This window comes from Miniopterus schreibersii (genome assembly GCF_964146895.1).
Source record: "Miniopterus schreibersii genome assembly, chromosome: 8".
In the NCBI taxonomy this organism is placed as follows: domain Eukaryota; kingdom Metazoa; phylum Chordata; class Mammalia; order Chiroptera; family Miniopteridae; genus Miniopterus; species Miniopterus schreibersii.
The window spans coordinates 4,454,169-4,466,428 of record NC_138109.1 but is presented as its reverse complement, the minus strand read 5'-3'; the positions used below and the strand labels follow the sequence as shown (position 1 = coordinate 4,466,428).

Here is a 12,260-nt window from a genome sequence, read left to right as displayed (position 1 = left end):
CTGTTCTGCAAACTTCTTTTCACATAACCGAGCCTACAAGTTAGTATTTTAAAATGACCTCGCCCTGGCTGGTGTTGGTCAGTGTTTAGAGTGTCGGCCTAAGCACCAAAGGGTCACGGGTTCGATTCCTGGCCAAGGGCATGTACCTGGGTTGCAGGTTCCATCCCCGGCCCATGTTTCTCCCTCTTTCGCCCTCCCTCCCTTCCTCTAGCTCTAAAAGCCAATGGAAAAAAATATCCTCAGGTGAAGATTAACAAAAAAATAATAATAAAAACTAAAATGACCTTAACTTCCCTCTGGACTCTGCCCTTGGCCCCTGCCCACTCGTGGGAGTAATCTGATACTGTCAGAACAAAAGGCGTTACTGATCTTTGAGGACCAGGAAATCTAGAGTGATTTATTTACAGATTTCACTATAACTAAACCCTTCATTTTTCACTTAAAAAGTCATGACTCAGACTGGTCCCCAGCTCGCCTTCTGAGAACTCGGTTGTGACCTTTTCTTCTTTTTCTTTGAAGAGCCCTACAGTGGCTTCAGACATGACCGGTGGGCCCCCGGGCCCCCACCCTGTCCCCTGGGCAGTGGCGCCGCCCACTGCTTGCACTGCTGGTCCCTTTAGAGGCCTCCACATCTCCGTGGACGGCAGCCTCATCCTCCTGGGTTCCCGGGCCACAGGCGGGCATCACCCTGGACTCCACTGTCACATGCTGCACCTAACCTGTTTTTCCCTTTTTTAATTGAATTTATTGGGGTAACGTTGGTTACTAAAATTATATAGTGTCACATGTACAATTCTCTAATACACCATCTGTATATTGTATTGTGTGCTCATCACCCCACATCAAATCTCCCCCATCACCATTTGCCCCCTTACACCTACTCTTCTACCCCCCCCTTCCTCTCTGGTAATTGCCATGTTGTCTGTGTCTATAACCTGTCAGTTGCTGTCTTCAAAGTATGTCTAGACCCTGACCACTTCCCTTCACCCCACCCCAAAACAGCCACTCCTCTGACCCGCTTCCAGTCCTCTAACTCAGCCCCTCCTTCACCCTGCCCTCTTGTGTTTGTGTCCAGGCAGCTGCCAGAGTGACCTTGACATAGGCTGGAAATAGAACTCAGATCTTGTTACTTCTCTGCTCCAAACACTGTGCTGGCTCCCTGTCCCACCCAGAATGAGGCCCGAGTCCTTGCAGGGGCCTTTTGGGGTCTGTACTGCCTCTGACCACCCCTCACTTCTCTGCTTCAGTCACACCAGCTCCTTGCTGTTTCTTGAAACTGCTCAGCACACTTTTCCATAGGGCCTTTGCCCTGCCTAAGCCTCCGCCTGTTCTTCCAGATCTCAGCACAGTGAACTGCGTTACACCCAAGTCTGCTGAAACGTTACCCCATGGTCTGGGTGTACCCAGAACACCTTTCTTAAACGCCCTCCCACCTTCCCCTCTCACCCTACATGTGTAATACATGTGTTTTTATTAACAGTCATCCTCTAACATGCAATACTGTTAGGTGCCTCCATCTGCTGGAACATATGCTCTGAAGGGCTGATATTTTTGTCTTGTTTACTGGTGTGTGCCAAGGTTCTAAACCAGTGCCTGGCACAGAATCAGAACTCAGTAAATACTTGCTGAATTAACGAGCCCTGTCCTGGTAACACTCTCCACACATCATCAGCCCTCTAGCATCGGGGGACAGAACAGATGCTCCTGGGAACTTCCTGTAGGTCGTGCTAGGGGCTTTCAAGTGTTCGAATCTCAGCAGCTGGCGGTGGGGGCGATGGAGCCTGGGTCTGATGGAGTCCAAGGCCTAATTTCCCGGAGCCCAGTAGCTTTCCAACTTCTCACGCTGACCCGCCATTAGGTACACAACACGATCCATTCCACACGTATGCGTAAGTGAAACCAAAAACTTTAAATCAGTCATTACTCCAATCCACAGGTATTTTCTCCTTAAGCAGCAGCTGTTTGCTACTCGCTCAGCTGTCCCCCAGCTGCTCCAGGGTGGCGACCTCTCGTTCAAGAAGGGTGTTCTCCACCGCGTGGGCTCTCACCACCACCTAGTTCTTCATTCCCAGCAAAGCCAGGCTCATTCCCACGGTTTCCCAGCCTACCTTATCCGTCCCCTTTGAGTTCTGGGGAACCTGAGAGGGCTGGGATTTGGGGCCCTCCAGTAACAATATCCCCCTTTAATCCCAGAAGATGTAGCTAGGAACGAATCTCTGTGTTTCAAAGTTGGGCCCTCCCCACGGGCAGCAGCTAAGTTCACTGTCTCCGGGTCGGAGTCAGGGGCGAGGTCCCAGCGGCCAGCCTTTCCTGAGAGCCCACCGCGTGTCACACGCGTGTGCATGAGCCCACGTCCTCTCAAAGGCCCAGGGAGGGGTCTGCCCGGCTTCATCTTTTGTTTTGTTTGTAAAATGGGACAATAACTTCACACCGTACGCCCTGGCCAGGTAGCCCAGCCGGTTGGAGCGTGGGCCCGGATCTGCAGGTTCCACCTGGGTCAGGGCCCATGCAGGAGGTGACCAGTGCACGCACAAGCGGACCAACAAAGGGATGTTTCTAGCGCGCACGCTCTCACAAGAAGTAACCGGTGAATGTACAAATAAGTGGACCGGAAAATGGATATTTCTCTCTTCCCCTCCCTCTCTCTAAAAATCAAATAAAATTAAGAACAACCACACGCCTTAAAGCACACGTACGAGGCTGGCACGCACTGGCACGTGGAAGGCACCTGGCGCGCAGCAGGCACTCCATATAAAGTGACCCATTTTACAGCCCGTACCCACTTCTTACCCCCGCCTCTTAATCTAAACTTGCCTCTTAATCTAAACAAGGCAGGGACTATGAGTACTTGGGAGAAAGTATAACAGAATGGGTCGCCGGCCGCCGCCCACCGCGCTCACGCAGGTCTCCTGCCACCGCCCAGGAGCCGACCCCGAATCGGCGTCTGCCAAACTCTCCGGAGCTCGCGGCCCGGTCCTGACCAATCAGAGCCCTCCTTCCAGGAGACCGCCCCCCCCAATCCGAAAAAAAGAAAAATTTGATCTCGGAAGTTGGCCAATCAGCTGTGGCGCAGCGCTGTTAGTCCCGCCCCAATGTTGAAACTGCCGCTTCCCAACGCGGAATAAAGCTCGCAGGCGCGTCTCGGCCCCGCCCCTCACCTGGCCAATCAGAGCGGCCGCATCTGGCCCCGCCCCGACCCAGAGCAGCACCGCGGAAGGTGGACCGAGCGGAACTCCAGGCGCCACCGGCGGGGTCCCGCGGCGTGGATCGGTGGCTTCCGGGCGGTGGGTGCGAGGCTGGCTGGGTCCGGGTGGCGTGGGGGCCGGGGAAGGCCCCGGCGGAGGGTTCCGGGCTGCGATGGGAAAGGGGGGTTTTACTCCGAGCGCTGACGGTGGGCTGAGCTGCTTTTCCGGGGGTCCCGCCCCTGCGGCCTCCGGCGCCGGCCCTGGTGCCATCGCCGCCCCAGCCTCTGCTCCGAGCGCTGCCTTCCCGTTGCATTTGGGCGGCTTTTCGCTGCCCAGAGCGGGGCTGGAGCCGGGGGGGGGGGCCGTGCGGGCCGTTCTCTGTGACCCGGTGCGAAGCGGGGTGCCGGCCCAGATGAGGGCGGGCGCGCTGCCGGGCCCGCGGTCTGTTCGCCCCGCTCGCAGACGAGCCTCCCCTGGGCCTTGCTGCGCAGATGTGAGCGGTGGGGTGCCCAGTGTGAGCCTGGCGTCTGTCTGCTTCAGCCCCGCGGCCGGGCCATGAGGAGGCCCCCGCTCCCGGTGCGGGCGACTCCGGTGAGTGCGGGGGGCGGGCTGGGGCAGGGTTTCTGAGAGCGGATGCCAGACCGACCCCAGGGGTCAAGGGGGCTGGTGTGCACGGGGGAGGCTTTCTGTGCGCAGGATCTGGGCTTGGGGGCCTGCGGGAGGTGGGGAGCCCCTTCCCCCGGGCTGCAGAAACTCCTTCCAGAGGCATCTGTGTACCCCGGGCCTGGGTCCCTGGAGGGGGGGCGGTGGCAACGCTTGGGAATAGGGGGAGGCAGCTTTCCAGGCCCCTCCACCCTGCTGGGGAAAGGCTGGCCGGACTGTGGACCCGGGAGCTAGATTTGGGTTCAAATCCTGGCTTCACCACTGACTGGCTGTGTGACTTGGGGCAAGTTGCTTAACTTCTCTGAACTTGGGTTTCTTTATTTGTTTAAAAAAAAAAAAGGAAGCAGGAAGAGTGGGCAGGAGAGAGGAAAGAGTCCCTTTGGGAGCCTGGTTTGTGTCGGATTTACGAGTCATAACGCCTTACATTTGTAGAATTGCTCGAATTGTTTTTTATAAATTAAACTGGCCTAATTTTCTTTTTCTTTTTTTTAAAAAATATATCTTTATTGATTTCAGAGAGAGGAAAGGAGAGGGAGAGAGAGATAGAAACATCAATGATGAGAGAGTCATTGATCGACTGCCTCCTGCACACCCCCAACTGGGGATCGAGCCCGCAACCCGGGCATGTGCCCTGACCGGGAGTCGAACCCCGATCGCCTGGATCCTAGGTTGACACTCAACCGCTGAGCCACACCTGGCCAGGCTGGCCTAATTTTCATAGTTCAAGTTGTTAAACGGGGTTGTTCTCTTTTGGCACATAAAGAAACACACTCTGGCCAGATTAATGATAGGGACATTTGTTGCATGCTTACTGTGTGCTGGGAACTGTACTAAGGTTGAACATGCATTGCCACATTTAATCCTTACAACAACCTTTTTAGGTACATACTGTTATCATCTCTGGCAGACGAGGAAACCGAGGCAGGGAGAGGTTAAACTACTGGTCTGAGGCTGCACAGCTGGGGAGTATCTGAGTGGGAGGATTTGAACCCAGGCCTCTGGCTCCACAGGGCAGCCTCCTCAGCCCTGTGTCATGCTGTCTTTCCTTCAGGTAGCAGAGCTGAGCCTGGAACTCAGCCCTGAGGACACTCTACAGCCCAGGAGTCAGTGACATCTGCTGTTGGAAGCCAGACGATACACCGGGGATGGTGGAGACCAAGGACCTGGCACAGCTGCGGCAGCTCAACCTGGAGCTTCTGAGGCAGCTGTGGGTTGGACAGGATGCCATGCGGCGGTCAGTGGCCAAGGCCTCCAAGGTGGGTGTCCATCTTGGGAGCTCCCAGAGGACGAGGGGTGGTGCCAACCCTCAGGCCAGAATGCAGGCCTCCAGGGTCATGTTGGGCAGTGAGTCCATTTTATTACTGATGAGAAAACTGAGGCCCAGCAAGGGAAGGGACTAGACTGAGACACTGCCAAGGCTGGAGCAGCAATGCCTAGTACATGCCAGCTGGGTGGGTGGCTGGGTGACCTGGCCTCTCTTCCAGGCAAGCCTGGACTCCAGCAGCAGCTATGAGTCAGAGATGCCATCGTCCCAAGAGATATCCTCAATGGTCCTGAGAGCCCCACGGGATGCCAACCAGAGTGACCCCTGCGATGTGTCCTCTCCTGGCGGGGCCGGCTCAGGGGTGATCTCTCTCTCACCTGCCGAGCGCCAATACCAGGAGTCTCTGAGCCCGAGGCCCCGCTTGGCACCATTGCTGACCACCTCAGACTCAAACGACCCAGAGCGATCAGCAGAGCTAGAGGCACAGTCCCCGAGGCCCATCCTGGATCAACAAAGCAAGCTGCCCAAGGTAACATGGGAGAGTGGGGCATCGCTGATTGGAGCTTCCTGGAACCTCAGTTTCCCTGTCTGACAAATGTGCTCATGGGCAGGCTCCCTTGCAAGGTGAGAGGCTGTGCAGGAGATACCATGAGTTGTGTCCAGCTCAGCCTACCTGCTGGATAAGTGGTGGTTGTCAGTTTCTCAGACAGCACTTTGGGAAGAAGGTGATGAGCCCCATTATACAGATGGGAAGGCCAAGGCTCAGAGGCCACACTTACACAAAGTCACACATAGAGAGTGGTGGGGGCCAAACCTTTGTCTTTCAGCTCCCAAGCCCTAAGCTGAGGCCTCCTTTGGGCTCGGCCTGCTGGCCTAACCTCTCTATCTTTGCCTCATCCGCCACGCGTGACCTTCAACAAGGAGTCTCCAGTGCCTGAGAGGAGCTGGCGCTTCAGACCCTACCTGGGCTATGACTGGATTGCAGGTGTGGCCCGCCCCACACACATACCTTGCCTGGGAGTGGGGGTGGAGGCCCCCCTACACACCTGCCTGAGCCCCCACCCTGTGCTGCTGCAGTGTATCTGACTGGCCCACCCTCCTTGGTGAGCACCTCTGTCAGCCTCCCCCCTCCCCTGGCACAGTGACAGGCAGAGCGACAGGTGTTCAACGAGTGCTCGTCTGGACTCCCCTGCTTTTACCTCTGGCCTGCCCCACTCTGAATCCTGGACTTGTGTAGCTGGCTGTCTTCTGTATACGCACATTAGGTGTCTTAGGTTGCTTTCATGGCCAAAATCAAGGTCCGGATTTTCTCCCCACTGTAGTCTTTCCTGTGTTTGTAAGTGGCAGCTCTAGGTACCTAATAAGTGGTCAGGTCATAACCTTGGGATCGACCTTTATTTCCGTCTCTCCATTTTACGTGGCCCTCTTCTAGTCCATTGGCACATCCTGGTAGCCCTGCCTTCAGCGTATTTCTAGCATCCAACTGCTTCTCTCTCCCAAGATGCCTATAGTCACCTCCTAACTGGTGCCCCTGCTTCCCCTCACCTCACAGCAGCCGGGGGGAATTCTATAAAAATACATGGCTGATCTGATTGTGTCATTCCTTGTCCCCAAGCCCTCTGCTGGCTTCCCAGCCGCATCTCCTCCACTCATCCCTCACTCCCTTCCAGCCACTTTCACCTCCGGGCTGTTCCTCAAATACACTTCTACCCCAGGGCCTTTGCACTTGCTCTTCCTTCTGTCCACATGGCTCCCTCCCTCTTTCCGGGTCTCTGCTCAGGTGTCACCTCCTCAGAGTGGCCTCTCCTGGCGCCCCTGCCCTAGCAAGCTGGGTTCCCTGGTTCTGCTTCCTGGCAGGTGTCACCATTCAGTGTATCATATACATGTTTCTTTGGTGACTGGTTTGTCTGTTGCCACCATATTAGCATGAAATACTCATGAGGGCAGGGGCTTTGTCTAGTTCACTGCTGCTTTCGCAGCACGTAAAACAGTGTCTGGCCCATAGCGGGGGCTCTGTAAATATTTTTGCATGGACAGCTGGATGTGCATCGGGGTAGGTGGACACTGAGACACAACCAGCAGTCACAGTGAGTGGAGGGTCCCTTCTGGTCTGAGGCCTGGCGGGGGCAAAGCAGCTGGACGGGTGCCAGCTCTGAGTGTCCCCTAAGCCTTGGCCAGCGTTCGCACAGCAGCACCCCGTGCTTTGTCCACTGCAGAGTCTCTGGATAACTGCTCGCCCATCAGCAGCAAGCCCGACGCCTTCTTCTCGGAGCTGCAGGAGTTCCGGGAAGCCCACAGGGAGGACTGTGTTCACAGCGAGCCCGAGTGAGCGGGGCAGGCCGGGGGGTGGCGGGCAGCTCGGCCCCGTCACCTGCCCGCTCACCCTCTCGCTCTCACAGACCCCCGTTCCTAGGCCCGCGGGAGCGCGATGGTGCCAAGGAAGACCACGAGTGTGAGTGCAAACCCTGCGGGCTCCCCAGCTGAGGTCGCGGGAGCCTGGGAGGCACTGGGGTGTTGAGGACTCGGGGCGCGGAGGCCTGGCATCAGGACAGGGCGAAGCAGGCCCTGGGTGGGAGGTGGGGGAGCTGAGGCCTGGCCTTGTGGGGATGAGGGTCAGCCCTGTGTCACCCGCCTCCTCACTCCGTAGCAACCTTCACTTTCTTCTCAGCTGCCTCATTTCCTGTGTGCCCCCCACTCCCACACACTCCTCTGCACATGTGTCACCTGTGGTGGGGTGGGCAGCTCAGTCACGTGAGCACGAGTCTGCCGTGGGTTTGCATGCGTAAATGCTGGCATGTGCATGTGTCCACAGATGCGACTAAAGCCAGGCTTTGTGCTTGCCCGTGTGGCTTTCCACGTGTGCAGGTCCTAGCCGGTGTGTGGGTGTGTGGGCATGTGCACACGTGTGTCGTGCTTGTGTGGAAGTGCGTGCTCTGTGTTTTGTGTGTGAGCACAAGTCCATGTACATGCTCTGTGTGTGCACCTGTACACACCTGTGCGTGCCGGGGCGGTTGGAAGGGTTGTTGGGCTCTGTGGTTGGGGGCAGCGGGGCCCCGGGGTTAGGCCCGGAGCTGAGGGGCTGCTGCTTCTCATGCGCATCCTAGGTGTGTACTGTTACCGTGTCAACCGGCGCCTGTTTCTGGTGCCTTCGGACCCCGGCACCCCCTGCCGCTTGTGCAGGACCCCACGGGACCAGCGGGGCCCTGAGACCCTGGCAGAGCCAGCGCAGGTCCGGTGAGTGGCCAGAACTGGCAGGACACCTGGGGGCTGCCGTGGGTGCAGCGGCAGCTGAGGACGGAGTCAGCGCCTGGGGCTGTGGCCGCACGGCAGCCAGGAGGCCTCAGCGGCAACTCCCCCACTGTCGCCCCCGCCCAGGGTGAGCGTCCCATTGTCCATCCTGGACCCCCCGCACCGCTACCGCATCCACCGGCGGAAGAGCTTCGATGCCTCTGACACGCTGGCCCTGCCCCGGGTGAGCAGCCACGTGGGATGGGTGTGAGGCTCTCTGGCCCTGATCCCCAGATGGAGTCTGAGGCCCAGAGAGGGCGAGGGACTGTGCCAAGGCCACACAGCAAGGCTGAGCTCAACGAGGATGAGCACATAGGGAGTGCTCCGTCAGTGTCTGTGGCCTTCCCTCTGCCCATCTCGGGTCAGGGTCAGGGTCAGGGCCTGGGTGAGCAGGGTCGGGAAAGGGAGGACCAGTGGGTGGACACAGGCCCCTGCCTTGGGGGAGCCTCTTTCTTTAGGGGATGAGGGGAGCCCTGCCCTAGGTGTCCTGCCAGGGACCTTGACCCCTTGCTCTCCACAGCACTGCCTGCTAGGCTGGGACATTCTCCCTCCAAAACCCGAGAAAGGCTCAGCCCCCAAGAGCCTGGACCTCTGGTCCTGTGTCACCTCCGAGGCCCAGCACCGGAAGCTGCCAGGCAGCCCTTCCCACCAGGTATGGCCTGGGGTGCCCTGGGAGGGACAAATGCCCTGGAGCAGCCTATGGGCTCCAGTGTCCTGGGAGTAGGATTGGGGTGTCTCCCCACAGGGGCCCAGCCCTATCTCCGGGCCCTGACCCACGCCACCCTTCCCGGCTCCAGCCCTCCCCACCGCTACCCCATCCCACCCAAGAAGGTGACCCTGCTCTGAGATCCAGAAGGGGATGAGGCTGGAACTGGGGTGACCTACCCCCAAAATGGCCCCCTCTGATACCTCCTTATGCACCATCCAGGCCTTGCCAATGCGGGTCCCACCCCTCACCCCGATCTGGTCAGAACCCCAGGTGCCCCGGCCCTGCGCCCCCTGGCTGAAGCCCTGAGGACTGGCCACTTGGAGGAAGACAGTGCCCCTGCCATCGTCTCTAGCCTCTCCCCTCTGGCACGGGTGCCCTGAGAGGAGCCCTGCCCGGCTGACGGTGGGCTCAGGTCCCATCCTCCCAGGTGGGGCAGGTGGGTTGGCCCAGGCCTGTCTCCTTCCTGGGTTCAGAAGGAGACCCTGGGGTGGGGGGAAGGGCATTCTGTGACATGTTGGGAAATAAAGCTCAGCACTGTCTGCAGCTCCAGATTCCCACGTGTGCTGGATCTGTTCTGCGGATGCCCTCAGTGCCCGGCAGGTGCCCTGCCTCACCCTGCCCTCCCGTCACCTGGGGGGAGACACTTCTGACAGTCTGTGCTGGGCGGGTGGGTCCAGTGCCCTGAGCAGCTCCCAGCTCTGGGTAGATGGCCTCCCAGGTGGGAGTGAGGGTTCCCAAGACAGGCTGAGGTCAAGGTCAGTGTTAAAAAGCCAGCTCAGCCAGGGGGTCAGGGGCTCACGCTGTTCCCTGTAGACCAGGCTGAAGTTGTGACAGTGGGAAGTGAGCAAGCGCTCCCCTTGGTCCCTGACACCAGGGTCCATTCATAGAGGGGCCCCCTTGAAGTCCCTGAGCCAGGTGGTTCCCCCCTACCCCCTCCACCCCCCAGCCATCTCTAGCCCAGCCCTAGACGCCATGGATGATCCAGAGGGATCAGATAAGGAAACTGAGGGCCAGGCAGTGAGTCAGTGGCAAGGTTGGCAGAGAGCCCAGATCTGCCCCATAGATTAATAAGCAGCACCTGTCTTTCCCTCTGTGGGTTGAACAATATGAAATTCCTATTTCTCTAAGAAAAATGGGGAACCAAAGCCCAGAGAAAGCAGGTGCATTTTCTGAGGTTTCCCTGCGTAGAAGCAGATCTAGGGCTGCGGTCTCCACGCTTCCCTCCTAGAGCTTGTGAAGCCATGAAATCCTTTCTCTCCCCATCAGGCACAGTGTGTGTTTTAGGATAAGTGAGGTTATGGTGCAATAACAAATGAACCCCCAGATCCCCTGGTTCGACATAAAGGCTTATTTCTTGCTCACTAGCTCACACTACCTTTCCGTCATGGGTCACGTGGGTCCTCTGCTTTTTAAAAAAAAATCTTTATTGATTTCAGAGAGAGGAAGGGAGAGAGAGAGAGAGAAACATCAATGATGAGAGTCATTGATCGGCTGCCTCCTGCACGCCCCCTGCCGGGGATCGAGCCTGCAACCCGGGCCTGTGCCCTGACCGGGAATCGAACCGCCATCTCCTAGATCCTAGGTCGATGCTCAACTGCTGAGCCACGTCGGCTGAGCCACGTCTGCTTTTGACATTGTCTCTTGGGGACCCAGGCCAATGGCTGCTCCACCCTGGGGGACATCACCTGATGCTTCAGCCCAGTAATCACATGACACACAGGTTACTGCTGCCTGTGGTTCATTGTCCAGAGCTGGTCACCTGGACCGACAGCATGGGGCTGGGATGCGGAGGGGGCCTGTGGGATTTTTGGTGACCATCACTATCCTCTGTGTCCTGTTACCTGACTGCTACCAGCTCTGTCCATGCAGAGCCCCAGGCCCAGGGCAGCAGAGACCACTAGCAAAGTAAGAGGCACCATAGATTCTTGCCTAAAGTCTTCCCTCACTCTGTGGGGTTCCAGCCTCAAATGCCTTCAGTAGCCAGGCAGGTGAGGTGACTGGGAGCCGTGGGCTCAGGCTACCTGCTGAGCACATGTCCTCCAAAGGCTTTCAAGTTCAAACGCCTGTGTGATCCAAACTATACATGTCTGTGGGCAGATTCCACAGCAGGCCATGCTGGCCGCTTGATTCCAGGACAAAGTCTCTTCCACGTGCAGTTTTTTAAAATTTATTTTTAATTGGGTAAAACACATAACATACAATTTAACCATTTTTATATGTACAGTTCAGTGGCATGAAGTACCTCCTCGTTGCACAATCACCACCAACCATCCCCAGAATTATTTTTGTCTTGCAAAACTGGAGCTTCATACCCACGAAACAACAACTCCCCATTCCCCTCCCAGCCCCTGGCAGCCACCCTTCTACTTTGTCTCTATGAATTTGACTACTTTAGGGGCCTCGTATAAGTGGAATCATACAATGTGTGTCTTTTTTTGGTGCTGGCTTATTTTATGTAGCATCACATCCTTAGGGTTTATGCTGTAATGTGTCAGAATTTCCTTTTTAAGGCTGAGCAGTATTTCATTGTATGGACGGACCACTTCTGTGTATCCATCCATGATGGACGCCTGGGTGGCTTCCACCTTCTGGCTGTGACTAAAACTGCTGTGAACATGGGTGGAGGTGGACACATCTGTTTTGGCCCATGCTTTCGGTTCTTTGGTTAGGCAGCCGGAAGTGGAATTGCTGGGCCACATGGTAATTCCGTTTACTTGTCAAGGAACCACTGTTCGTTAAGTCCAGGTCCATCCCCACTGCTCCCTCTTCCTCCCACCGAACTCTTACGCACGCTCGGCTTCTGTGTCCGCTCCTCACCGCCTTCCCTGATCCCACAGGCCTGGGGGTCTAATGGGAGCCGAGGCACCCCGAGCCTGAGGCCCTGCCTCTGCTCACCTGTCATGTCCTCTGCTGCACCCAGTGGTAAGATCCTTGGGGGCAGGACCCGAGCCTGTCTTGTCCTCAGCTCCATCCTGGTACAGTACATGGCATATGACACGTGTTCAATAAACATGTTGGATGAATGATCCAGTGAATGAGCCCCAGGTCTCGGGAATTAGAGGCCACACAGCCCTGGGACCTGAGGCGAGCGTGTCCCAGGAGCGTGGGGCCGTGGGCTGTAGCTGCTCTGGCCATTACTGGTTTTCAGAGC

At 57.2% G+C, this 12,260-nt stretch overlaps 1 protein-coding gene across 3 annotated transcripts; it reads left to right on the top strand.

The window, feature by feature from the left end:
* Positions 1-3,164: 3,164 nt before the first annotated feature.
* MIIP (migration and invasion inhibitory protein) lies at positions 3,165-9,660 on the top strand. Of its 3 annotated transcripts, none has more exons than XM_081144636.1 (11): positions 3,190-3,284; positions 3,726-3,776; positions 4,900-5,104; positions 5,333-5,641; positions 6,034-6,097; positions 7,329-7,437; positions 7,512-7,564; positions 8,217-8,346; positions 8,488-8,584; positions 8,921-9,052; positions 9,329-9,660. In XM_081144636.1, the coding sequence occupies exons 3-11, from the start codon at positions 4,994-4,996 to the stop codon at positions 9,413-9,415; spliced, it is 1,092 nt and encodes a 363-aa protein (XP_081000762.1). In that variant the 5' UTR covers positions 3,190-3,284; positions 3,726-3,776; positions 4,900-4,993; the 3' UTR covers positions 9,416-9,660. The 3 variants fall into 3 exon arrangements, with proteins under 3 accessions (XP_081000763.1, XP_081000762.1, XP_081000761.1); XM_081144635.1 differs by having other exon boundaries at positions 3,677-3,776; XM_081144637.1 differs by lacking the exon at positions 3,726-3,776 and having other exon boundaries at positions 3,165-3,284.
* The last annotated feature ends 2,600 nt before the right edge of the window (positions 9,661-12,260 follow it).

Excerpts from the sequence above, each read along its gene's own strand:
- MIIP (XM_081144637.1), top strand. The coding sequence starts at position 4,994 with ATGGTGGAGACCAAGGACCTGGCACAGCTGCGGCAGCTCAACCTGGAG. Across the intron at positions 5,642-6,033 it reads AACAAAGCAAGCTGCCCAAG|GAGTCTCCAGTGCCTGAGAG; the intron begins GTAACATGGGAG and ends ACCTTCAACAAG. Across the intron at positions 9,053-9,328 it reads CAGGCAGCCCTTCCCACCAG|GCCTTGCCAATGCGGGTCCC; the intron begins GTATGGCCTGGG and ends TGCACCATCCAG.